At 44.5% G+C, this 27,623-nt stretch overlaps 1 protein-coding gene and 1 pseudogene across 2 annotated transcripts in view; both read right to left on the minus strand.

Annotated features, from left to right (window-relative positions):
* LOC309808912 (centrosomal protein of 78 kDa-like) overlaps positions 1–27,623 on the minus strand; it is an 823,590-nt pseudogene that overhangs the window by 379,655 nt on the left and 416,312 nt on the right. The window lies entirely within an intron of this gene.
* Positions 1–27,623, minus strand: part of LOC309808093 (forkhead-associated domain-containing protein 1-like) — a gene marked incomplete at both ends in the record, with an annotated part of 98,031 nt that overhangs the window by 64,065 nt on the left and 6,343 nt on the right. The window contains one exon of the mRNA XM_082628095.1: positions 14,187–14,393. Coding sequence (XP_082484221.1) covers positions 14,187–14,393 — 207 coding nt within the window. The remainder of the gene's footprint in view (positions 1–14,186; positions 14,394–27,623) is intronic.

The following is a 27,623-nucleotide window of genomic DNA, read 5'->3' on the forward strand; positions in this document are numbered from 1 at the left end:
TTCCCTTTTGTGCTGGGATGCTCAGGTAGATGTGCCTCACTGCCCACTAACTGCCAGGGTGCTAAAGGGAGTGCTCATATCTCATGCCTCAAGTGGTTCACTGCTGTAGTGGACAGGCCGCAACCCACCTGGCTCTTCTGGAAATTCCAGGAATCTCCCTCCCAATCTGTTGGCCCATTGCTGTGGGTGGGGCTAAGCAATCAACCAATCACACTCCCTGGACATACTGATTGGTTCAGTGGTGGGGCAAGTGATCCAATCAGAGCCAAGGAGACCCAAGAAGACTTGGCTGGACACCAGGATCTGGAGTGACCTGGTGGGACTTCAGAATGCAGCCAGCATGAGGGAGTGGAGCCCAGACATGGAGAGAGGGAAGCTGTTTATTTATTTTTCAAATTGTGGTAAATAACCTGCAACATAAAATTTATCATCTTAGCCATTTTAAAGTATACAGTTCAGTGGTGTTAAGTATAGTCACATTTCTGTGAGATGGATCTCCAGAACTTTTTCGTCTTGCAAAACGTAAACTCTATTAACCATTAGACAACAACTCCCCATTCCCTCCGCCACCCAGCCCGTGGTGACCAACATTCTGTCTCTATGAATTGGACTACTCTAAGTACCAAGTACCTCAAATAAGTGAAATCACATGGTACTTGTCTTTTTGTGACTGGCGTATTTCACTTAGCATAATGCCCTCAAGGTTCATCCATGTTGTAACATGTCAAAATTTCCTTCTTTTTATTTTATTTTATTTTATTTGTGATAGGTGGGCCTCTCACTGCTGTGGCCTCTGCCGTTGTGGAGCACAGGCTCCGGACACGCAGGCTCAGCGGCCATGGCTCACGGGCCCAGCCGCTCCGCAGCATGTGGGATCCTCCCGGACTGGGGCACGAACCCGTGTCCCCTGCATCGGCAGGTGGACTCTCAACCACTGCGCCACCAGGGAAGACCTTCCTTCATTTTTAAGGCTAAATAATATTCCATTTATTTATATAGTTTAGAGTGTATTTTGTTTATTCATTAAGCGTCATGGGCACTTGTGTGGTTTCTACCTCTTGGCTATTATAACTATGCTGCTGTGAACATGGTGGGGAAAATAAGGAAGCTGGTTTTGAGCCCTGCCTGGGGTGCTACCCTGAAGTGTCCCATCCCTGAGGCCGGCTAGAGCTGGTTTCTGTCGCTTGCAGCACATAGAGCCCGAACGATAGGGCCCCTAGGGGGAAGGAGCCAAAGATGTATAAACGTAGCAGAGACTCCAAGGTCTTCGGGGTTAAAAATTAAAAAAATAAAGTTTTGGTTTTTTCTTTTTCTCTGAAGCGTGTTGGTTGAGGGTAGCTTTAGTTGGATGGTTAAAGTTGGTTTTCTCTAGTTTGCTGGCTTGCTTTATCAGAGGGAAGGTCAAGGTTTTGGGCTGTACAGGAAGCATGGGGTCAAGGTCAGTTATCAACAAGTCTGTTTGTATTATTTATTTATTTTAGATTTAATTCGGTTTATTTTTGGCTGTGTTGGGTTTTCGTTGCTACGTGCAGGGTTTCTTAGTTACGGCGAGCGGGGGGCTCTTCGTTGTGGTGGGCAGGCTTCTCCTTGTGGTGGCTTCTCTTGTTTCGGAGTGTGGGCTCTAGGCGCATGGGCTGCAGTAGCTAGGGTACATGGGCTCAGCAGTTGTGGCACGTGGGCTCTAGAGCGCAGGCTCAGTAGTTGCGGCGCATGGGCTTAGTTCCTCCGCGACATGTGGGATCTTCCCAGACCAGGGCTCGAACCTGTGTCCCCTGCGCTGGCAGGTGGATTCTTATCCACTGTGTCACCAGGGAAGTCTTCAAGTCTGTTTTTAGAAACTTTAGTTTAAAAATACACGCTAATGCCTTTTCTCTTTCTTTGTGTCTGTTCTCTGACCATATGGTATGTTGCCATGGTTGGGTTTTTTGTTTTGTTTTTGATGTAGCGTATGTTATACTCCTCATTTCTTTTCCATACTACCTTTAAAATAGCAGGTTGGGGCTTCCCTGGTGGTGCAGTGGTTGAGAGTCCACCTGCCGATGTAGGGAACACGGGTTCGTGCCCCGGTCCGGGAAGATCCCACATGCCACAGAGCGGCTAGGCCCGTGAGACATGGCCGCTGAACCTGCGCGTCTGGAGCCTGTGCTCCGCAACGGGAGAGGCCACAACAGTGAGAGGCCCGTGTACCGAAAAAAAAAAAAAAAGCAGGTTGTCAACCACCTGGATTAACCATGACCACATCCACGGCTGAATTTATATTAGCTTTAATAAACACAGGTCAATGATTTACTCAAGAAATCACTATCCATTTTTTTTCAAATTATCTATTTGTTCTTTGTGTTATTTCCCCAATATCTGCTTCTAACCCTGTAAAGAGTATAAGTTGAACGGGAGACCCTAAAAAAAATTCGAAGTAGTTTGCACATCGAGTGCCTACAGTACACATGAATTCTGCCAGGAAGCCCTGGAGCCTGCAGAGAAGGTGGAAACTTAGACCTTGCCCTTGGAGAGCTTGTTATGTGCTCTGCCATTTGTAAGTAATTGTGGACAATACAACGACTATGAGCCACTGTGTAGAGAAGCCACAGATGTGCCACAGACTGTGCTGGGCACTTAATGCATGTGGTCTCATCTGATCTCCAGAATAATCTTGCAGGAGGCATTTTACCCCTCATTGTGTGGATTAAGAAACTGAAGCTCAGAGAGGTTAAATGACTTGCCCAACGTCTCACGGCCAGGAAGTGGTGACACAATTTGACTCCAATACCTGTGCTCTTAGGACTTCTAGGTTACTCGAAGTCATGATTTATTACCTGCTTTCCATACTCACAAACGGATCTTAGACGATTGGTTAGTGAATGATAGGATATTTTCCAAGTTAAAAAAAGGAAATGAACATTAGATGGTGTGAAAAAACACAAGACATCACATGGGCTACTTAGAAATGGGATTTTCTAGGAACACTGACAACTGTCTTATGGAAGTGTTATTCTTTCTGGTACATGCCACGCCCTGGAAGCAGCTCAGAGGACCCCAGCCTCCATCTGGGAAGACCTGTGGTATGTTTACTGCTGTACCAGAGGAGTGCTGGGGCCAGCTGGTACCCGCCCACGAGAACTGATTGTTAAATGTCCAGGAATTTTGCCAACTGGTTGATAAACACAGCCATTAATAAGAATTAACTTACATAAATTTACAATTAAATTATATCACAAACAATTGGTATACAAACTTAAAAGTCACCCCTTCCTAATTATTTTACTCTATTTTATTATTACCTATGCTCTTGAGGTTATTTCACTCTACTATATGTTTCTGTTGGAAATGTTACATAGTAATGTGTTACCACACCTCTCTTTCCTTCTCTGTATTCAGGGATGTGTCATTGGGAGCTGGAAATTGACCGTGGAGTGCGTATTACACCATAGAAATCAGGAAATGTTATAAGTGAGGGCTTGGTTTTTAAAAAGTTTTATAAATAGGTTTAATAATGGTGGTTCATGTAGAGCTTGATTTTGTTTGTTTGTTTGTTTTGTTGATTGCCTAGACTTAAGACGGTAATGGAGAAAATGTTAACAATGCAGATTATACAAAAGCACGTTGTGTCTTAGCCGTTATGTTATGAATAGAGCAAAAAATTGGGGAAACGTTCTTCCAGTATTTAAAAATTATTATCTGATGCAGCAACAAAGTCACTCATGTCACTGATGAACATGTGAAGTTCTAACGTCTTTCTTTTTTCACTTGTATTATTCATAAATCCAAAATATCCAAAAATACCCACGAGTGCTCAGGTTGGGAACTCTCTCATTCGTCAACTGCAATGAGAAATTGGCTATGGATACAAGAGTTCACCTAAAGTCAATGAAAGCATTCTGTGAGACTCAGCTGGCTATACAGAATTTACGAGAAAGAGTACTGTATATTTTGTTACATGGATAGACTGTGCTACACATTCTTTATATCAGTAAACCTTATGCTATGCATCCATGTACTTTACTTTTTCCAGAGAGCTGGTCATTAAATATTTACCAGCCAATTGCTGGCTGTGCTGGCACCCAGCAGAGTGCCTGCTACTCATGGTAGGTGTTCGCTGACTGAGCTGAACAGTTGGCAAATGGAGTGTAAATAAAAAGCACTTTGATTCTGGGGCTGGGATGGGGAAAACACCTGCTAAGCCTGGTGCATCTTGTAACAGCAGAGAGTAAGCAAGTGCCCAAAACGAAAACGTGGGGAGATGCTCAAGGACACAGCAAGCAATCTGAAAGAGCTCCCAGTGGCCAAGGCTGGAAGAATTTGAGCGAAGAAATATTTAATGAGTATTGGATTATAATTCAAGGCGTAAAATCAGTATACATGGATCCATACTGACATAGATACATTAGTGAGTAAATACATAAAGGAGGGAGAAGAGACCGGCTTCCTTACAGAAGAATTTAACATACATAGATGTGGAGCTTAATTCCCATGGTCTGGAAGGGCCTGGGGGGTAGGGGTGATGGTGGCGAGCAAGCACACTGACCCCAGCATGGAGGAGCCATGGACCTGGAAAGACAGAATGGAGACTAGAAAACATGGCCAGTAGATCTCAGAAGCCAGGAGAGGGGGCTACTTGGTGCCAGGACAAATGGCCTTTATCTCAACAGCTACCGGGGTGTCACCGTAACTCAGAGACGGGTAATAATTCTATGTCCCCAAGAAAAGGGTAAATCACGTACGGGGCTTCAGTGTGAGAAATCAGGGTTATACATTTAGAACACAGAACCGCCAAGTTATACATTATTTTTAGGTTTTGGAACTTAAAAGAATTAAGTCCCTTTGAGCTGTTCAGAAAAGCCATTCGTTTGGGTTTTTCCCAGCTGTGTTAAAGGAGATCTGGCCCATCTAATTTTCCCATTTTCTTGTAAATCTTCAATCTTACGGTTTTTCCTTTCCTTTCAAGTTCTAATCAGCTTCCTGGTCAGTCCATAAAATGGGAAATAGAATCTAATGAGAAAACAGCCGGATTTTTGCAAATAGCTTTTGCTACCCCTAGACTTGGCCTGCTTCAATTCGGTCTTGCCAGATAGAGAGACGGAATGAATGAATGAATGAATGATCATCAACTAAGTTCAGAGAAGGAGCAACGTGGTTCTGACTTGGTAACAAAGGGTGTGGTCTGCCAGAGGAAGCAGGACGCGGCCCGGTTCCTGGCCGAGTCTGGGTTCTGTCTCAGCAGGATGCTAAGGGTTCAGCCCGCGCTCCCGTCTCCACCTCCCCCGATGTCATCTGCATCGCCTATAGACATCTGGTGACAACACAGCCTCAGGGGTCCTTTTGTGTGAGTTTCTGCTGCAGAGGTCGAGACTGAGGCTGTCTGCTGCCCCGTGCCCTCCACTTCACTGTTCTCGGGAAATCGCCTTTGATATAAAACACCCAGCCTCAGGAGTTCTCATCACATAAGTAAGTCCCCACAGGACCTGTAAGAGCACAGGGTAGAGGAAATCCTACAAGGTCAGGTAGGAGATGACAAAGCTTGACCAGAAAGAGGCTTTGTTCTGAAGGGCACCATACTCTCTGGTCATTCACTCAGTTGCCGGCTTCTCAACCCCCGGTACAGTAAAGCCACATCCTCCTCAACAACGGGCCCTATTCAGAGGTCCCAGGAACGTGGAAACACCACCCTTCTTGGGGATGGACAACTAAGGCCCCGACTCTGAGCTTCTCATCACACCAGTCACCACAGGAGAGAAATGAGCAACTCTGCTTCTTGGAGACTGGCCTGGGACCTTTCCAATGGAAAAGTGGATTATTCATCATTTTCCTCCCCCCAGATCCCTAGTGGCAAATCCTGTTAGGAAGGCTCCACTTAGGCAATAGGAATGCTTCCTAATGTCATGGACATCTTCTTTGTTTTTGCCTCCGCCACATCCATTTCTTCCATCTTCTGGATGGGCACCTTAATTTTTTTGCAGGGAAGACACCCTTTCCCTGACAATCCTGAGTCCATAGAACTCTGACCCTTCCACCCCAGGGGTGAGACCATAACCCAGGCCTGGCCAATCAGAGCATTCCTGGCCCCTGGCCTCAGTGATTGGTTCAGGGGAAGCCACGTGATCCAAGCCACTGCCAATGAAGATGCTGGCTCTTTCCCTGGAACTGCTACTTTGTAGGATGCTGGGGCTGCTGGTGGCTACTTTCCTACAGGTGAGGCAAGAGTCTGTCTGAGATTGGGAAGCTAACAGGGAAGAAAGAGTCAGATTCCTGACCATGATTTGGGCGCCTGGATCCAGCTGGGCCTAAGCTGCAGCTTTTGGCCTTTTCAGTTCCATGAGCTTTTTTTTTTTTGCCTAGGCTAGTTTTAGTTGGTTTTCTGACACTTGCAAACAATCAAATTTCCTGGACAGTATGCTTACTGAGACTTTAGCATAAGCATCACTATGTACTCAGAGTGAAAGTTGTTTTAAAGGTTATGACATGCTCAAATAAAACCCACCAGACTGTCATCATGCACCAAATTTACCTTTCAACTTATAAAAGTAAAGCAGCATCTCCAGAGAAGAATGATTTAAGACCAAGGAACCAATCATAAGACAAGTAGTAAAACGCTGCTTAGAGAAACTTTGATAGATAAATAGTTCTCTAGCTACAGCAGGCTTCAGACTACAAACCCCAAATTTCTGCTTCAAAAGTGACTCAGGGAAGACATTCCATAGTTTCATTTATTTCGTTTTTTGGCCTCGCCGTGCACTTGTGGGATCTTAGTTACCTGACCGGGAATTGAACCCAGGCCCTCAGCAGTGAGAGCACGGAGAGCACTGAGTCCTAACCACTGGACCACCAGGGAATTCCCAACAGTCCACAGTTTTAAAAGAAAACTTTCCAGTTGAAGAAACAGGCAAAATTTGTAATATGCATCTGTTGTATATATAATATGTTAATGTCTAGTATATTTATCAGATCCATGTCAATGTAATTATATTATTACTATATTTGCAAATGCATATATATGTGTATGTATATTTAGAACCACATATTTCCAGCTCTTTTTTAAAGAGGTATTGAAAAGACTGTTCAAAATTTAGTTTTCCAGCTTGTCTGTTTTTTCTTATTCCTCAGTAAACTTAAGCAATTAACCAGCACATTTCCTGGCACACAGTAAGGCTCAATCTGAGTGAGTTCTTTCTCCCCAGCTCCCCCCTCTATTTTAAGTTCTTCTTTTAGAAACCAAGTCAAATGAAAGAGGCAGGACTGCATAGTGTTACAGGCAGAGGCTGGTCAACGTTTTCTGTAGAGCCAGACAGTAAGCATTTCCAGCCCTGTGGGCCATAGGATCTGCCCAGCTTACTCTGCCATTGTAGCCGACAACACAGGCAATACTGAAATGAATGGGATGGCTGTGTTCCCAGGAAACTTTACAGAAACAGGCGATGGCCCGCACTTGGCCCTGGGCCATAACGTGCCGACCTCGGGGTAAGACCTTGGGATCCGGCGTCACACAGACTCTGGTCCGGTTCCCGGCTCTGCTCCGTCTCTGGGACCCTGACGAGTGTGTCATTTTTGTGCCTTGTCTGTAAGACACAGGGATACCAACAGCCATTTCTTAGTCTGTGAGAAGTGGGTGAGATAGTGCACGTGAAATGCTGGGAACACTTCCTGGTCCATAATAAATGAGCATAAAACATTAGCCACCAGGTGTGATCACCATCGTCAAAAAAGGAGAAGAAAGGGCGCAACTGAATTTGTCCAGGAACGGCAGCAATATCCCTGGTAAAGAGTTAGTGGGTGGACTTCCCTGGGGGCGCAGTGGTTAAGAATCCGCCTGCCAATGCAGGGGACAGGGATTCGAGCCCTGGTCCAGGAAGATCCCACATGCCGCGGAGCAACTAAGCCCATGGGCCACAACTACTGAGCCTGTGCTCTAGAGCCCGCGAGCCACAACTACTGAGCCCGCGTGCCACAACTACTGAAGCCCACGCACCTAGAGCCCATGCTCCGCAACAAGAGAAGCCACCGCAAAGAGAAACTCGCGCTCTGCAAAGAAGGGTAGCCCCCGCTCGCCGCAACTAGAGAAAGCCCGCGCGCATCAACGAAGACCCAACGCAGCCAAAAATAAATAAAGAAAATAAAGAAAAATAATTAAAGAAAAAAAGTTAGTGGAGCCAGGGACTTCCCTGGCCGTCCAGTGGTTAAGACTCCATGCTTCCAATGCAGGGGCTGCAGGTTTGATCCCCGGTTGAGGAACTAAGATCCTGCATTGGTGTAGCCAAAAAAAAAGTTAGTGGAGCCAAACAAGCAAGGAAGCCAGATAACTGAAAATGCAGTTTCTCCTATTATCAGTGGCTTTCGTTTTTACCCACATAATGAATCATCCCCTGTCAGCGTGTGAAATTGCAGGTTGGACTGGGAAATGCAAGACCTTCATTAACCGCTGGGCAGTGAAGGACCTGCCTGGGCTCTCACGGCCCCACGATGCTTCGTGCTATTAGGAAAAGGCTCCAAGGGACTCAGGAGAGCCGGCTTTTAATCCTGCCTCTGGATCTATATGATTGATGCCTAACCTTGGGGAAGTCACTGAAACTCTCTGAGCCTCAGTTTATGCCATGATAGGGGTGGTCCCAGGGACCTCTATAAAAACAACTGAAGGGGGAAAGGGGACCTGGGATTAATGAGTAGCTCCTTGGCAGAAATCGGAAACTGAAGCTCAGAAAGGTAAAGCCAGTTGCAGCTGGCATTTCAACTTGGGTCCATCCAACTCCAAAGCCCTTGCTTTCTCGATTGTGTTCTGCAGAGCTTCCCCATTAAAGCAGCAAGGAATATTGGCCGACAGAGGGCGCTCTTCTCGCAAGACAGGACGTCATGACATTGCAGGGACAGAAGACACTATCCAGGAGCCACGTGGGAGAGTCTGGCTGGACTGGGAACAGGGCAGAGCAGGCTACAGGGAAGGCCAGACACAGGCAGTCATGGGGATGGGGGCTGCCGCCAAGGAGTTGTCAACCCCCTCATGGAACAACTCGGCACGTCATTTGTGGCGCCTGGCTTCCTTTTTCATTCTGGCCATTTCCATCCGTTTTGCCGTATTTCAGAACAGAGAAAGACATGATTGATACATACGGGTGACGTGGGTTTCCTTACTCAGCTGCCTTGTAAGAACGGCGCCACTGTGACTAGCACAGCTTGTTTCCACACCTCCTTTCCCAGAGCTCAGAAAGCACGAGTAAAGGCAACAACCAACAAAACCCACAACACGGCAGCACACCTGACTCTGGGACTTCAATTTCCCACGCCTGGTGCCAAGACTCTATGGGATTAATCAACGGTTGCTTCAGGGCATTGCAGATGGCCCTGCGGGTTATGTCCTGCACAGTTTCAGTGGGCGCCATCCACATGGACTACGTTGTGAATGGTGACCCTGGAGTTGTGCAATATGGCAGCCCTAGGTTATACTTTGATGAGAGAGCTATAATTTACAAAGTGTGGTCCTGGGGGCTTCCGTGGTGGCGCAGTGGTTGAGAGTCCACCTGCCGATGCAGGGGACACGGGTTTGGGCCCCGGTCCGGGAAGATCCCACATGCCGCGGAGCGGCTGGGCCTGTGAGCCATGGTCCATGAGCCTGCACGTCCGGAGCCTGTGCTCTGCAACGGGAGAAGCCACAACAGTGAGACGCCCGTGACCACAAAAAAAAAAAAAAAAAAGGATGGTCCTGGGCACAACCTGGCTGCCAATGCACTTTGTCAAACAAGAGTTTTTCTTTATATTTTTCCATCTTGTATGTTATTCTATGGGTAATTTATCTGCAAATGTATTTATCTGCTAGCGGGGGCAGGTCTTGGGAGGTTTCCCTGTCCAAAAGGACACTTACAAAGGAGGCATCTTGGCTGCTCCATGCTGGTTTGCTTGACTCTAAAGCTGAGGGTTATCATGTGCTTATTAGGTGCCAGACGCTGGACTAAGCAATTTACGCACTTTGCCCACTTAATACCACAGTCACTCAAGGTGGTAGGAACTATTGTTACAGGAGTGGGGACCGAGGCCCTGAGAGGTAGATGATTTGTGCACGTCCAGTATAAAAGCCGGTCAAGAGCAGGGCTGGGACGGCGCTGGAGTCAGCCTGACCTCAGGGCACGTGCTCTAACCACTGTGACATCTGCAAACACATCTGGATTCCTAAGCGCCCCGCACCTCACCCCCTCCCCCAGTAAAATGCTGTCACACCCTCCTCTGTTGGTTAGGGTCACCACAACACCTGAACTAAATGCTTTCATTTGGGAACTCTTTGTCGGGAGAAGAACAGTTCTCATCATACTTAATCTGTATGATATCAGGGCAGTCCTCCATGGAAACTCCATCCAAGGAGGAAACACAGCGCCCTCACCAGGGACCCCAAAATCAATTGGAAACAAGAATAGGCCGGAAGCAAGAGGGCCACGAAATTTTTAGAAAAACTGGGCTTCAAAATATTTGATGACAGATGCTCTTCAATACCTCTCCCTTTTCCCCTCTTCCTTTCTCTTCTTTTAAATAGCCAGCAGGTTGGGGTCATCAGGAAGTGGAATTTGTAGGAAGGTGTCAGGCAGTCCACAGGCTGCCCTCACACGGACGCTGCAAAGGACCCCTCCATGAATATGAGCATCATGGATGGAAGCTTCTCAAGCTGGGGATGCCCCGGCAGAGAGCACTTTTGAGAAGATGGGGCTGTGGAGAGTCCTGCAAAGTGCCCTGGGCACAGGCCAGGGGAACACTTGTGCAGCTGCCTGCAGTCAACTGAGGAATGAAGCAAGGTGCAAGTGCGTGTAGGAATAAGAATTGAAAAAATCCGTGCATATTCGAGTGACCGGGAGAGTATGCTTTCCTCGGTGTGAAAACCAGTCAAGGCTACTGCTCCAGCTAGCATCAGACTAAATGGTTTTCTCCCCTCCTTTTTCCACAAGTGGGGATAGTGTTTAATTTGCACTGACAAGCTGTGTGGCCCTGGGGAAATTACTTAACCTCTCTAAGTTTCGGATTCCTTGTCTGTCAAATGGGGATCATGGGAGAACCCATCTCATAGGTTGCTATGAGCGTGAAATAAGGGAGAGCAGGTGAATTGCTTAGCACAGTGCTGTTCACGCCAGTGATTCCTCCTGCTGCTCTCCTGGTTTCTCTTCTTACAAAGCATCTTCTTCCGTCTTATCTACTCAAGGTTAGAGGTCGTCATCACTTTTTCCCACAATTATATAAGAAGCACCTTGTAAAATAAAGTCCCCATTCCATAGTTGTACACCCGTGTGCATAACAAACTTACTCAAAATGGCCAAAAAGTGGAAGCAACCCAAGTGGCCATGGATGGATGAACAGGTAAACAAAATGTGGTGAATCCATACAATGAAATATTCAACTGGAATGAACCATGAGGATATCATACTAAGTGAAATAAGATGGTCACAAAAGGACAAACAATGTAAGATTCCATTTATATGAGGAACCTAGAATAGTCCAATTCACAGACACAGAAAGCATGGTGGGAGGGGAGGAAGGAAGCAGGGGGTTTGATGTGATGGGCTTAGAGTTTCAGTTTGGGAAGATGAACAAAGTTCTGATGATGGATGGGGGTGATGGCTGCACAACAGTGTGAATAGATTTAATGCCACTGTGAACTGTACACTGAAACATGGTTAAGATGGTAAATTTTATGTGTATTTTACCATAATTTTGAAAATTAAAAGTTAAAAACAAACCCCAAAATGAAATACCTCCAAGGTTTCTCCGAGGTTTGGGGTGATAGAAATGGAGGAAAATGTTCTGAGAGCAGGTTGTGGTGATGGCTGCACAACTCCATCAATATATTCAAATTGATTGAATTGGACACTTCAAATGGGTGAAGTTTCTGTTATGTAAATTGTACTTCAGTGAAGCTGTTAAGAGCAAGCAAGCAAACAAACACATGCTGTGATCCGGAGGAAACTTTGGAGGATGAAGGAGCTGTTCACTGTCTTGATTGTGGCTATGGTTTCACAGGTGTACCCATATGTCAAAGCCCATCCACTTACAGACTTTAAACATGTGCTGTTTATTGCATGTCAATTATATCTTAATAAAGCTGTGTTTTAAAAAGGCAGAAGAGTATTCCATATATAACGAACTCCTTATAATATATTAAACTCCTTAGAATATATTAAACAATATAATTTATTAAACAATGCCTCCTTTGGATGGAAATTTAGGTTTCAAATTTTATGCCCCTATCAATAATATTTCAATAAATATCTTTGTAGGAAAAAAGAAGAAAAAAATGCAGATATTGTTTGCTGCTCCCCCTCTTCTTCTCCCCACGGGCAAGCCACAAAGTCAGAATTTCCCAGGGAGGGGGCCTGGGAACCTGTAATTTTACTGAACATTCCTGAAAATTTCTTGGAATCAGACATGTTGGGGCACATTGAATCAAACTTCATGAACTTGGATTTTCAGGCTTGGGAGTGTGAAATCCCCTTTTCTTTGATCCCTAAAAAATTCTGTAAGTGTTCCATACAGATGATTCTAAATTTCGGTTTCCCTCCTATTGGCGGTGCATCAGAATCATCAGGGAGCTTGTGAGAATGCATATTCCCAGGCCCTGCTCCCAGGGAGGATGTGTATGGTTGCCAGATTTCGCATAAATAAAGAAATGAATAAATCAATATATAATAAACTATAGGGTGTCCGTTAAATCTGAAGCTCAGATAAACACCAAATAATTTTTTTAGCATAAGTGGTTCCTTGCAATAGTTGGGCCACACCTGTACATAACAATGATTTGTTGCTTCTCTGAAATTCAGATTTAACTGCGTGTCCTGTATTTCATCTGGGAATCCTAAGTATGAGTCCTCAGGCCTGGGGTGAAGCCCAGATCTGCACTGTGGGTCTGCTCCCCACGTGCTTCTGACGAGGGGGATCCTTAGAACCCATGTTGAGAACCCCTGATCAGGTCAACACCTTCTGGGTCAGGAGCCCCTCCTCAGGGCGGCCAGTGGATCCCAGTGCATCCCACAAGTGAGCACACTTTAATGTTGGCCCAAGGAGGAAAAGGGGGCTGAGAAGCAGCAGGAGAAAACTGTCCCAGGTTTTCAAAGCCAAACGTGGTGGATGCGGTGTCACGGGCCCTGCAGCCTGAGGGACGGTGCTCATCTTCTCTGAGTGAGTATTTAAGGCTGCCTAGGGGACCCACACCCCAGGATTCTGTCTAGATTCTCTAAACTTTATTTATTTATACCCAGCCTCGTCCCCGAAAGGACTTTAAGCCTCGGAGGTCTCAGTCCATGCAGGGTTCTTGGTGCTGGGGAGTGAGGTTAACACGCCGTCTCTCTGGGACACACACGACAGGTATTAATTTTGTGCTCACCACGAATGGGCATTATTCTGGGAGTTTACAATGATAACCATCTCATTTAGCCCTCGAGATAAGCCTGCAAGGTCATTGCTGTCGTTGGCCCCATTTTGTAGATGAGGAAACCGAGGTTCAGAGGGGTCCAATGGTTTGTGCAAGAGCGCACCGAGTAGGCCAGTGGCAGAGCTGGGGTTCTGACCCAGGACTGTGTTGCTAACCAGTCCCCATCCTGCCTCCCTACTGAACCAGATACTTCCGGTCACTGAGCTTTGCTGGGCGAATTTTGGCTTACGTTCCGCTTAACCTGGGGCCATACTTTAGGTCCTGATCCCGGGAACATTTCTGATCCGGTGTGATAACACCTGGCAGGCCTTGAGCGTCTACTCTGGCCAGAGACTTTGACTTTTTATACATAGATACTCTCTCAACGCCCTGCACCGCTGAGAAGACCCAGACCCAGGCATACAGAGAAGCCTGGCCGAGGTCACAAAGCTAGGAAGTTGCAGAGCACTGATCTGCCTAAAAAGGAAGCATCCATCTCTGCATCTTCAAAAGCACACACTTGCTTTCCACCTCCCCTCGCCAAGCTTCACTTTTCAGGAAAACGCTCTCGCTCTGGGCTGGTCGCTAGGCAACCCTTGCATGTAATTCCACGAAATGCCCAGAAGAGGGCGCGAGGACTCGCTTTCCCCGGGCACCCACGCGATGGGGCTGAACTTCGCAGAATCGCGAAAGGAAGAGTGACGCGCTCCAGACGAACTCCACCTGTGGCCGTACCCGAGCCCTAGGCTGCACGGAAGGTGACACAACACGGCACCTCTGCACCCCACCCCACCCCACCCCCGCAGGGGCCTGGACTCACCGAGGCTGGGTTTTCGATGACCAGTTCGTAGGTCAGCCCTCTGGACCCAAACCTCAGGATGTCTCCGGGTAGGAGCTTCACAGCCACGTTCTGAATGTGGCACTCATTGACGAACGTGCCGTTGCAGGAATTGAAGTCGTGGAGAACAAAGCTGCTTTCGGCCTCATTATATTCAATGAGTGCGTGATGGTTGTCGACGTCTGCAGACTGAAATGCAGAAGGGGGACAGTCAGAGCCAGGAATAACAGGAATAACAAGGAATAACTAGTGCCGCTGACACTGGGGGCCCCAATGTGCTAACCACTTCATCTGGCTGGACAGTCACTGCAATCCTCATTTTAAGAGGAGGATGCTGAGGGTCAGAGAGGTTAAGTGACTTGCCTAAGGCCACACAGCTAGTGAGTGGAGGGTCACCAGAGCCTGACAGCAGACCCAGAATAGATGCCCAGTTTTGGGGTAGGGCGTCAGGCAACACAGAGGCAAGAGGGAACTCGGGGGGAATTGGCCAGGAATTGGCCACTTGATAGTTCTCTTATCCCATGCAAGTATCCTTTTGGTTGTCCCGAGTGGCAAGACAGCAGAAATGGCCCAACACAAACCAGAAAGGTCAGTTGGCAAGTGACAACTGTCCATTTACTGCAACTGTTAAAGTGAAGGGGAGGTTTTGTAATAATTGTTGTTTGTTCTATTCATTTTTAAAATAACATGTTTTTTGTAATAATGCAGAAAATGAGAACTAGAGAAAAACACAAAGAAGACATTAAAATCACTTAGACTCCCGTCCCCCAGAGGCAGGCACCGAGAACACGGTGGTTCACATCCTTCCAGTCTTTTCTCTATGCTTACAATCTTTTTAAAAAGTTTAAACACAATTGAGCTCACACCACAAAACATAGTTTTATAACTACCTTTTAAAAGCCTTGGTGTACAATGAAGGTTTTTCCCCTGTGCTTAATTATTACTGTTGCTTCTTAAAAGCTAATCAGAATTTATCTAACCAAAGATGATCTATTTTTCAATAGGGGCCCTGGTGTGACCACATTTCCCTCAAAAGAGAGAGACCCCAGACAGTGATTTGTCAGTGGCGTCAGAAACCTCCTGTGTAACCACTTTAATAAGAAGAATGAGCAAAACTCGGCACCAAGGAGGAAATATCACATCCCCCCCTGGCCCCGGCGCCCTGGACTATGGGCTGCAGGGCACGTGCGAAGTCTTCTGTCTTCTCAGGACACTGCCTATGAGCCATCCACTCCAGCCTGAGACTTTGCAACTATTTTCTAAGTTACTCTTCTCAGAGTGCCTCATCCAACTTTCATAGAGAGTACTTGGACTTAGAAATCTATACTAATGTCCCACAATATAATTATAACCAATAGCTTATAGTAATAATAGCTTATAGTATATGAATAGATAATAATATAACTGCATATATTAGTAGAATATATTAATGACACATTATGTGTAATTACACAAATGCCAGGAAATTTGCTAAGTGCTTTACTGCATTATCCCGTTTCATCTTCACAATAATTCAAAGGGATACTTCCTCATTTAAAACAAAAATTAATTTTTTATTGAAGTCTAGTTGATTTACAATGTTGTGTTAGTTTCAGGTGTACAGCAAAGTGATTCAGTTATACATATATATAATATCTATTCTTTTTCAGGTTCTTTTCTATCACAGGTTACTGCAAGATATTGAATATAGTTCCCTGTGCTGTACAGTAGGTCCGATAGTTACTCATTTCTTAGATGAGGAAACTGAGGCATAGAACGATTAAGTGTGCCCACAGTCAGCCACTTTGACTCGCTTGGCTTGTTCCCAGGTTTGCCTGATTCAAATGACTGTGCCTTTACCCACTTTTCAAATTCCTACCAAACACTTTGGCACTTAAAATACTGAAACACAAGAAGAAAGCAGGAGCAGCTCTATTAATTTCAGGCAGAGCCAACTTCAGAGGAAGGAAAGTTATCAGGGATAAAGAGAGGCGATACATAGTGATAAAGGGGTCGATTCTCCAAGCAGACATAACAGTCCTTCATTGTATGTACCCAACAATAGAGCATCAAAGTATGGAAGGCAAAAACTGATAGGACTGCAAGGAGAAGCAGATGAATCCATCATGGTAGCTGGAGACCTCAACAGCCCTCTGTCAGTGACGGGCAGACCCACCAGGCAGAAAATTAGGAAGAATGAAGTTGAACTGAACAGCACTACCATCATCTGGATCTAACTGGCAACCACACAGCTTCATCCCACAGCAACAAAACACACATCCTTCTCAAGCTCCCATGGAACATTCACCAAGCAGACCACATTCCAGGCCACGAAATATACCTCAACAAATATAAAAGAATAGAAATTATGCAAAGTACGTTTTCAGAACACAATGGAATTAGGCTAGAAACCAATACCAGAAAGACAGCTGGAAAATACCCAAATATTTTCAGATTAAACAACACACCTCTAAATAACAGATGGGTCAAGGAGGGAGTCTCATGGGAAATAAAAATTTATCTTGAGCTAAATGAAAATGAAAATACAACCTATGAAAATTTGCAAGATCCAGTGAAAGCAGTGCTTGGAGGGAAGTTTATGGCATTGAAGGCATACATTTGAAAAGATCTAAGCTTCCACCTTATGAAACTAGAGAAAGAAGAGCAATATAAGCCTACCACAAGCAGAAGAAAAGAAGCAATGAATGAAATAAAAAGCAGGAAAACAAGAGAGAAAAGTCAGCAAAATAAAGAGCTGTTTGGTTTTTTTTTGTAAAGATCAATAAAATTGACAAACCTCTAGCAGGATAACCAAGAAAAAAAGAGAGAAGATACAAATTACTCAGATCAGAAATGAAAGCGATGGCATCACTACTGATCTCATGGACACTGAAGGGATAATAAAGGAATATTATGAATAATTCTATGCCCACAGATTTTATAACTTAATGAAGTGGACCATTTCCTTGAAAGACACAATCTACTGAAACTCACACAAGGAGAAATAAATACTCTGAAAAGACTCATATCTAGTAAAGAATTTGAATCAATAATGAATAACCTTCCAAAATGGAAAGCACCAGGCCTGGATGGGTTCACTGGTCAACTCTATCAAACATTAAGGAAAGAATGATACCAGTTCTCAATAATCTCTTCCAGAAAATAGAAGAAGAGAGAACACTTCCCAGCTCATTCTGTGAGGCCAAGCTTATTCTAATAGCAAAACCAGATAAAGATATTGCAAAACAGGAAAATTGCAGACCAATACCTCCCATGAACATAGATGCAAAATCCTCAACAAAATATGAGCAAATTGAATCCAGTGATGTATAAAAAGAGTTCTACACCACAGACAAGTGGGATTTATTCCAGGTATGCAAGGCTGGTTCAATATTTGGAAATCAATTAATGTAATCCATCACATCAACAGCGCAGAGAAATCGCATTATCATAACAGTAGATGCAAAAAGAGCATTTGACAAAATTAAACACCATCCATGATAAACTAACAAACCACCAAACCACCACAACAACTCTTGGCAAATTAGGGATGGAGGGGAACTTCCTCAACCTGATAAAGTACATCTATAAAAACCCTAAAGCTAACGTCATATTTAATGGTGAGAAACTAGAAACTTTCCAATTAAGATCAGGAATAAGGTGAAGATGTCCCCTTTCACCACGCATTTTCAACATTGTACTGTATGTCCTAGCTAATGCAACAAGGCAAGAAAAGAGAATAAAAGATAGATTGGGAAGGAAAAAGAAATCTTCTTTGGTGAGGTGTTTGTTCAGATCTTTGCCCATTTTGCAGATGGCATGGTTGTCTATGCAGAAAATCCCAAAGAACCGACAAAAAGCCCTCCTGGAACTAATGAGCAATTATAACCAGGTTGCAGGATACATGATTAATATACAAAAGTCAATTGATTTCCTATATACCAACAATGAACAAGTGGAATATGAAATTAAAAACACAACACCATTTACATTAGCACCAAAAAAAAAAAAAACTGAAGTACTTAGGAATAAATCTAACAAAATACTTAGCTATATGAAGAGGTATATGAAGAAAACTACAAAATGTTGATGAAAGAAATCAAAGTAGTCTAAATAAATGAAGAGATATTTCATGTTTATTTGAAATTCCTTAATGATGTATGATGTTTAACATCTTTTCATATGCTGATTTGACATCTGTAGATTTTCTTTGGTGAGGTGTCTGTTGAGCTCTTTTGCCCATTTTTAAGTTGGGTTGTTTGGTTTCTTATTGTTGACATTTAAGACTCATTTATATTGTTTATTTATTTATTTTATTGAAATGTAGTCGATTTACAATGTTGTATTAATTTCTGCTGTACAGCAAAGTGATTCAGTTATACATATATATACATTCTTTTTAAAATATTCTTTTCCATTATGGTTTATCACAGGATATTGAATATAGTTCCCTGTGCTCTACAGTAGGACCTTGTTGTTTCTCCATCCTGGATGTAACAGCTCACATCTGCTAACCTCAACCCCCCACTCCATCTCTCCCTCAACCCCCTCCCCCTTGGCAACCACAGTCTGTTCTCTATATCCATGAAGACTCATTTAGTTTGGATACATGCTTACAGCATCTTTCTTCATAACTGCCAAAAACTGGAAGCAACCAAGATGTCCTTTAAAAGGTAAATGGATAGACAAATTGTGGTACATCCATACAATGAAATACTAGTGATAAAAATAAATGAGTTATCAAATAACAAAAAAGACATGGAGGAATCTTAAATGCATATTGCTTAGTGAAAGAACCTAGTCTGAAAAGGTTACATACCGTATGATTCCAACTGTATGAAATTCTGGAAAAAGTAAAACTATAAGGAGAGTAAAAGATCAGTGCTTGCCAGGGGCACAGGGGCTCTGGGGCTCAGGATGAAGACGAGGGGCACAGGGGATTTTACGGCAGTGAAAATATTTTTTTATGATACTGTAATGGTGGATACTTGTCACTATACATTTGTCAAAACGAAAGAACGTACAATGCAAAGAGTGAACCCTAATGTAAACTATGGACTTAGTTAATAATAGCATATCAATATTGGTTCATCAGTTGTAACAAATGTACCGCACTAATGCATGATGTTAATAATAGGGGAAACTGTGTGTATTGGAGGGGTGGATATATGGGAACTCTCTGTATTCTCTGCTAAAATTCCTGTAAACCTAAAACTGTTCAAAAAAATAAAGTATTAAAAAAATGAAAACACATTAGTTCTTTGGAAAATGTCACCCACATCATCTTCATCACCATTGCCATTGATCTTTGTGTCCTTTGAACCTTTGATAACCCATGAATGAGAGAAAATCTGTGTGTTACATTTTGTTTGTCTCTTGCCAGGCTTCACTGCTTTCAGTTCCTCAAAAACTGTCAAGCCATTATTAAGAAATCAAAGCAAGCAGGAAGTTTTAAATGACTCCACAAATTTGGGTGAGCATCTGCCACATGTCAGGCCAGGAGACAGCTTCGTAGTTCGGCCCTATAATATCACTCGCTCCCTTTACTTGCAAAAATTGCTAAATGCTGCTCCTGGACAGACGCCCTGCTGCTAATACAGACTGACTGTATAAGCTCCATCCTACTCAGCTGTCCAACTATGAGATGAACTGTTATTTATTTATTATGATTTTTATTATTATCCTTATCATCATCTAACATATTGTGAGGGCATCCTGTGAACTGGGCCCTGCTGAAGCATTTTGTGTGCATTTTTATCATTTAATCTGCATGACAGCCCTAAACAGGGTCTCTATTATTATCTCCATCTTAGAGATGAAGAAGCTGAGACTCAAATGGTGAAGTGAGAGGACAGCATTACATTGATACCAAACCCAGACAAAGACACTACAAGAAAACTACAGACCAGTATCTCTTATGAACACTGATACCACAATCCTCAACAAAATAGGAGGAAACCAAATTCAACAGCACATTAAAAGGATCATACACTATGACCAAGTGGGATTTATTCTTGGAATGCAGACTTGATGGTTCAACATATGAAAATTAATCCACGTAATACATCACATTAACAGAAAGAAGGAAAAAAATGATCATCTCGATTGATGTACAAAAAGCATTTGACAAAATGCAACACTCTTTCATGATAAAAGCACTCAACAAACAGGGAATAGAGGGAAATTACCTCAACATAATAAAGGTCAAATATGAAAGGCCCACAGGTAGCATCATACTCAAAGGTGAAAGACTGAAAGCTTTTCCTCTAATTTCAAGAATAAGATAAGGATACCTGCTTTTGCCACTTCTATTCAACAAAGTGCTGGAAGTCCTAGCCAGAGCAATTAGGCAAGAAAAAGAAATAAAGGCATCCAAATTCGAAAGGAAGAAGTAAAATTATCTCTGTTCACAGGCAACATGATCTTACATGTACAAAATCCTAAAGAGTCCATGAAAAACCACAACCCTCCTAGAACTAAAAAATAACATTCACTAGCAAAATCATAGGACACAAAATCAACACACAAACATCAGTTGTGTTTCTATATGCTCACAATGAACAATCTGAAAAGGAAGTTAAGAAAATAATTTCATTTACAATAGCATCAAAATGAATAACATATTTTGGGATAAATTTAACCAAGGTGGTAAAAGATGTGTACACTGAAAACTACAAAGTGCTGCTGAAAGAAATTAAAGACACAAATAAATGGAAAGACACCCTGTATTCGTGGGTTGGAAGACTTAATATTGTGAAGATGTCATTACTACACAGCAGGATCTACAGATTCAAAATCCCAACAGCAGTTTTGGCAGAAATAGAAAAATCCATCCTAAAATTCATATGGAATCTCAGTGGGCCCCAAATAGCCAAAATAATCTTGAGAAAGAAAAGCAAAGCTGGAGGTCTCACACTTCCTGATTTCAAAACTTACTGCATACAAAGGTACAGCAATCAAAACAGTGTGATACTGACATAAGCTCAGGCACATAGGCCAACAGAATAGAATAGAGAGCACAGAAATAAAACTTTGCATATATGGTCCAATGATTTTTGACAAGGGTGCCAAGATTATTCAATGGGGAAAGAACAGTATTTTCAACAAATGATGCTGGGAAAGACTGCAAAAGAATTAAGTTGAACTCTTACCTTACACCATGTATAAAAATTAACTCAAAGTGGATCAAAGACTTAAACAGAGTCTAAAACTATAAAACTTTTAGAGGAAAACACAGGAGGAAAGCTTTATGACATTGGATTTGGCAATGCATTTTTGGATATGATACCAAAAGCATAGGCAGCAAAAGTAAAAATAGATAAATTCAACTATATCAAAAATTAAAACTTCTGTGAATCAAAGGACACAATAAACAGGGTGAAAGGCCATCTAGAGAATGGGAGAAAATAGTTGCAAATCACAAATCTGAAAAAGGGTTAATATGAAGAATATATAGAGAACTATAACTCAACAACAACAACAAAAAAGAACCCCCAAATAACTTGATCAAATATGGGCATAGAACTGGAATAAACATTTCTCCAAAGAAGATATATAAATGTCCAACAAGCATATAAAAAGATGCTCAACATTACTAGTCATTAGGGAAATTCAAATCAAAACCACAGTGAGATACCACCTCATACCCATTAGGATGGCTACTATCAAAAACAAACAAACAGCAACAGAAAATAACAAGTGTTGGCAAGGATGTAGAGTAGGGGAACACTTATGCACTGCTGAGAATGTAAAATGGTGCAGCTGATAGGAAAAACAGTAGAGCGGCTTCTCAAACAATTTAGAATAAAATTATCATATGATCCAGCAAGTCCACTTCCGGGTATATACCCCAAAGAATTGAAAGCAGGAACTTAAAGAGTTATTTGTACACTCATGTTTATAGTAGCATTATTCACAATTGCCAAAAGGTGGAAGCCACCCAAGTGCCCACTGACCGATGATTGGATAAGCAAAATGTGGTCCATCCATACAGTGGAATATTATTCAGTGTAGGAGGAAGGGAATTCTGACACATGCTACAACATGGATGAACCGTGAGGACATTATGTGAAGTAAGCGTCACAAAAAGGCAAATTTTGTATGATTCCACTATGTGAGGTACATAAAGTAGTCAAGCTCATAGAAACAAAATAGAACGGGGGTTGCCAGGAGCTGGGGAAGGGGAAACGGGGAATTGTTGTTTAATGGGTACAGTTTCAGTTTTGCAAGATGAAAAATTCTGAGGCTGGTTGCACAACAATGTGAATAACTTACAACTACTGATCTGTACACTTAAAAGTGGTTAAGATGGTAAACTTTATATGTATTTTACCACGATTTAAAAAATGGCTAAGATGAAGGGACTCACTCAACATCAGGATGCTGGCATAAGGCAATGTCAGGGTTTGAACCCAAGTCTAATTCCAAAACTTGTACCTTTGATTTGTACCCTGTGATTTTCAGAGTAGAGAGTGATTTAATAATGAGAGAGGAGACAGGCAGGACCTAATATACAAAACAAGTGCATTTTTTAAGGCTCCTGCATTGAAAATGTCTTTAAAAATTATATAGTGAGTCCATAAAATATTGAGACGTTTAAACTTCTATTAACAATGACCATCTGCTCTGATGACCCCTGTGCTTTAAGGAAGCCTCCTCGGGAAGCTGACTTAGTTATGACGTTGCCCTGAGGTTCGCTGACATTGTCGCTGAGGTTCGACGTGTACCTGGAACCGTCCTTTGGAGCTAGGTTTCAACCTTGCATCACCTGGCACTGGGAAGCCCCATCTCAGACCATAACCTTGCGCTCCCGGCCTTCCTTATCCTCTGTCTCGTCCTCTCCTTGAGTCACGTAGCCTTTGCTCCCTGTTTGCTCCCTATGGGTAATGCCCTATGCTCACCCAGCCTGGGCCCTGCTCAAGCTCACCAGCTCCTTCAAGTCCATCCCGGCCCCCAAACCCTCCTGCCACCCTCACACTTCTGTCCTGAGGCTGGCCCAGTGCCCTTTGGGCCCCCCAGCCAGCAGGTCCCTGCTCTCAGGCTTTTCATTCTACTTTGACAACAGCCTCCTAGGTCTTCACCTCCTGCACCTGCCAGCATTCTCCGTCTGCTTCTCCCGACCCTCCTCCATCCCTTTACACGGTGCCCTCTGCCCAGCAGGCCCACCTGTGCAGCTACATCCATGGGCTGATGGGCTCCTTGTCTCTGGTTTCTTGTTGGGTTTGGCCAATGGGGGGTTAGAGATCAGAGCAGGGAGGAGAGAGGTTGGGGTACTTACTCCCCTGGCTTCCTTTCTGTGGGGCCACACAGCTTCCCTCAGAGGGACTCTACCCAGCCCTCGGGGTCTCCGGGACCCAGGAAATGCCCCTGCCCCTCACCCCTCAGCTCTGGGGGTGGGAACAGTCCTCACTCATACTAGCTCTGGGCCCTGCACTATCCTTTGTGGTTTCTCTGAGCCCTGCCCACTCCCTATGGAGTCCCTTCAGGAAACTCCTCTCCATCACTCCACACCCCTGTGAATGTGCCTTCAGCTCCCTGCCAGGACCTGGACTTCCCAGGCATGGAGAAGCTCCTAGATGGGACCTTCAAGACTTCTCCTAGCTGCCAAGGGCCTCCGGGTGGTCCTGCCTTCATCCCACCCTGGTCTGGTCCCTCTCCTCAACCATCTCCTCTTCTGCATCCTCACCTTGACAGTGTAACTTCCGTCTAACCTGTGAACGTGCTCACCACCCCCTCGGCCTGGAAACACCGCCCCTTCCCCCTTCCTTTCCTTTATTGTCAAATGGCTTCAAGAGGTTCCTCTCCCGCTGGGTCCTCAACCCACTGCCATTGCCCTCGGGGGCCTCCTCGGGCTCTCGGCCTCCCTGTGACATGTGACACAGTTGTCAGAGAGAGGCACGTGGCCTGGTGGTTCAGGGGTTGGGGGAGCAGGGCAACGTGGTGGTTACTAGACTGGGCTCGAGTCCAGCTCTCCTACTTCCTAGCAGGGTGACCTTGGGCAAGTGATACCTCAGCTTCCTCATCTGTAAGGTAACAAAAGGACAGTCTTATAAGTTACTGGTGACGTATAAATGATATAATACATACTAAAGCACTTACAAGAGAACATAGGGCAAATGGGAAATGTTCTCTATTATGAGCAAGAGGATGGGCTCTCGAGTTAGAAAGCCTTGAGTTCAAGTCCCACCTCTGCTACCTTCCAGCTGTGCAGCCTGGGGCACGGTTCTTTGCTTCTCTTTGGTTGCTCCCTGAGCAGCAAAAATGAGTTTGATAAGCTGGGCTTCGTAGGATCGACAAAAGGTACTGCTTGGTGACATGTTCAAAGGAGTGGGATAACATTTTTGAAATTAACTTGTGTGTGTGTGTTTGTGTGTGTGTGTGTGTGTGTTTTATCTATTTCTTTTAACCTTTTGGTTCTAGGCTATCCCATCCCCCAGCCCCATCCCCCCACTGCCTCCAGAAAGGGATGTAGTGCAGAAATAGTAAAAAAAAAATGGGGTTTTCAAAAGAATAAGGATATGAGGAAACGGCCAGGCGCTGGTGAGACGACGGGTCTGGGATTGGAAGGAAAGAAGAAGCTTCTCTGCTTCCCTGTCAGCTGGATCCTTCCTCCCCGGTCTCCCCGGGAGAGCCCTGTGGACCGGCAAGGCCTCAGGAGAGGCTGGTCCTGAAATCAGACTGCCCGAGCGTGGTGCCCAGTGCCCCAGCCTCCCTCTGTGACCTCAGGCAGGATACTCAGCCTATCTGTGCCTCAACGCCCTCATCTGTAAAGTGGGGCAAACAACACTAACCTCCTAAGGATGAAATGAGTTAATACACTCGAAAGTGCCCAGAACAGTACCTGGCACAAAGCAAGCTGTCTCTGTGATGAATACCCTCAGCCTGGCAGCAGCTCTCTGGCTCCCTCACCTCTCTGACTGCTTCCAGGTCTCCACGCCGGGCTCCTCTCCCCTCAGATGTCCGTTTCCTCTGCACTCTGTCCATGAGCTGGGGCCACTGTGCCACCCCCTCGATTCGCAGGTGTGTATTTCCAACCCCTGGTTCATCTCAAGGCCCCAAACTGCCTGGCCGCTTCCGGGATGTTGAGGTGCTCACTCAACCAGTCCTGCTTCCTGCCCTCTTGGTAACGGTATTATCACCTGCCAGCTCATCCAGCCATCTTTCTCCGTGGCCTGTGGCATTGATCCTACTGATTCTTCCAGAAAGCTCTCAGACCAGTCCCAAAGCAACGGTCCAGTCAGGTGGTAGTATTAATGTGCTGGGCAGAATGGTCTCCCAAAGATGCCCATGCCCTGATCCCCAGAACCTGGGAATATGCTCCATGACATGGCCAAAGGGACTGTGATGATGTCAAGGTTACTAATCAGTGCTCTTAAAAGAGGGAGACTAAGGACTTCCCTGGTGTTGCAGTGGTTAAGAATCCGCCTCCCAATGCAAGAGACACGGGTTCGAGCCCTGGTCCGGGAAGATCCCACATGCCATGGAGCAACGAAGCCCGTGTGCCACAACTACCGAACCTGCGCTCCAGAGCCCACGAGCCACAACTACTGAGCCCACGTGCCACAACTACTGAATCCACGTGCCTAGAGCCCGTGCTCCACAACAAGAGAAGCCACTGCAGTGAGAAGCCCGTGCACCGCAACAAAGAGTAACCCTCGCTCACTGCAACTAGAGAAAGCCTGTGCTCAGCAACGGAGACCAAACCCAGCCAAAAACTTTTTAAAAATTTTTTAAAAAGTGGGAGACTATCCTGGGTTATCCAGGTGGGACTAATTGAACTCCACCAGTCCTTATAAGCAGAGAACTTACTCTGGCTGTATTGGAGAGATAAGTGGTGTTTCTTGCTGGGCCCCCACTTAACAGCCCCAATGCTCCTCTTCCTGGGAAAGCACCAGGTCAACGTTTCCTCTTTACCCAAATCCCCCCCTAGATGGCACCACCTCAGTCTGTTGCATGAATGAGGATCACGAGAACATTGATCTCACATTTCACTGACAACCCCCATTCTCCATTCCACAGGGTGGAATTTCCCTAGCTTAGTCAATTATCTTGTTATCTCAGTTAACTGAGAATTTCCAATTTAGATATTAGATGTTCCCAAAGCTAAATTTACACTCAAAAAGTGAAGCTTTTGTTTTTAGAAGGTTGAGTCAGCTCAGTCTGAAACTCAGCCCCACCTCCCCCGTCTAGCTGTGTGATTTGGGCCAGTTCCTTAACCTTTCTGAGTCCCATGTCCATGTCATCAAATGAGGATAATAACGATAATAGTAGTTCTCACCCGCACAGGATTTGTTTTGTGGATATAATTCTATAAATATATATACAGAACATACATAGATGATGTATAAAGCCATGTGAGATGCAGTAAGTAGTCCATAAATGTATGCTGTAGCTGTTTGTATTATGTATGCTATTCAAAAGATTATGGGGGCTTCCCTGGTGGCGCAGTGGTTGAGAGTCCGCCTGCCGATGCAGGGGACGCGGGTTCGTGCCCCTGTCCGGGAGGATCCCACATGCCGCGGAGTGGCTGGGCCCGTGAGCCATGGCCGCTGGGCCTGCGCTTCCAGAGCCTGTGCTCCGCAACGGGAGAGGCCACAACAGTGAGAGGCCCGCGTAATGCAAAAAAAAAAAAAAAAAAAAAGATTATGATCTTTCTTTCATCTCACATCCATCAGAATGGCTAGTATAAAAAAAAAAAGGGAAATAACAAGTGTTGGTGAGGACGCAGGGAAAGTGGAACCCTTGTGCCCTGTTGTGAGAATGTAACTTGGTGCCGCCACTATAGAAAACAGCATGGCAGTTCCTCAAACAATTAAAAATAAACTTATCATATGATCCAGCAAGTCTACTTTTGGGTATATATCCCAAAGAACTGAAAGCAGGGCCTTGAAGAGATATTTATACACCCATGTTCATAGCATTGTTTGCAACAGCCAAAAGGTGGAAACAACCCAAGTGTCCATCAGTAGATGAATGAATAAACAAAATGTGGTGAATCCACACAATGGAATATTATTCAGCCTTAAAAAAGGAAGGAAATTCGGACACATGCTACAGCATGGATGAACATAGACATTATACTCAGTGAAAGAAGCCAGTCATGAAAAGACAAATACTGTTATGATTCTACTTATATGAGATACCCAGAGTAGCCAAGGTCATAGAGACAGAAAGCAGAACGGTGGTTGCTGGGGGCTGGGATGGGGGGACAAGGGGAGTTGTTGTTTCATGGGTGCAGTTTCAGTTCTGCAAGATTCAAAGAGTTCTGGAGATGGATGGGGGTGATGGCTGCACAACAGTGTGAATATATTTAATGCCACTGAACTGCACACTTAATAAAAGTGGTTAAGATGGTAAATTTTATGTTATGCATATCTTACCTTTACCACAATAAAAAAAAATGAGAAAAATGAGATCACGATCTAGCCCTTTCCTCTGAAC

Source organism: Mesoplodon mirus, assembly GCF_964341445.2.
Source record: "Mesoplodon mirus genome assembly, chromosome: 7".
Lineage (NCBI taxonomy): Eukaryota > Metazoa > Chordata > Mammalia > Artiodactyla > Ziphiidae > Mesoplodon > Mesoplodon mirus.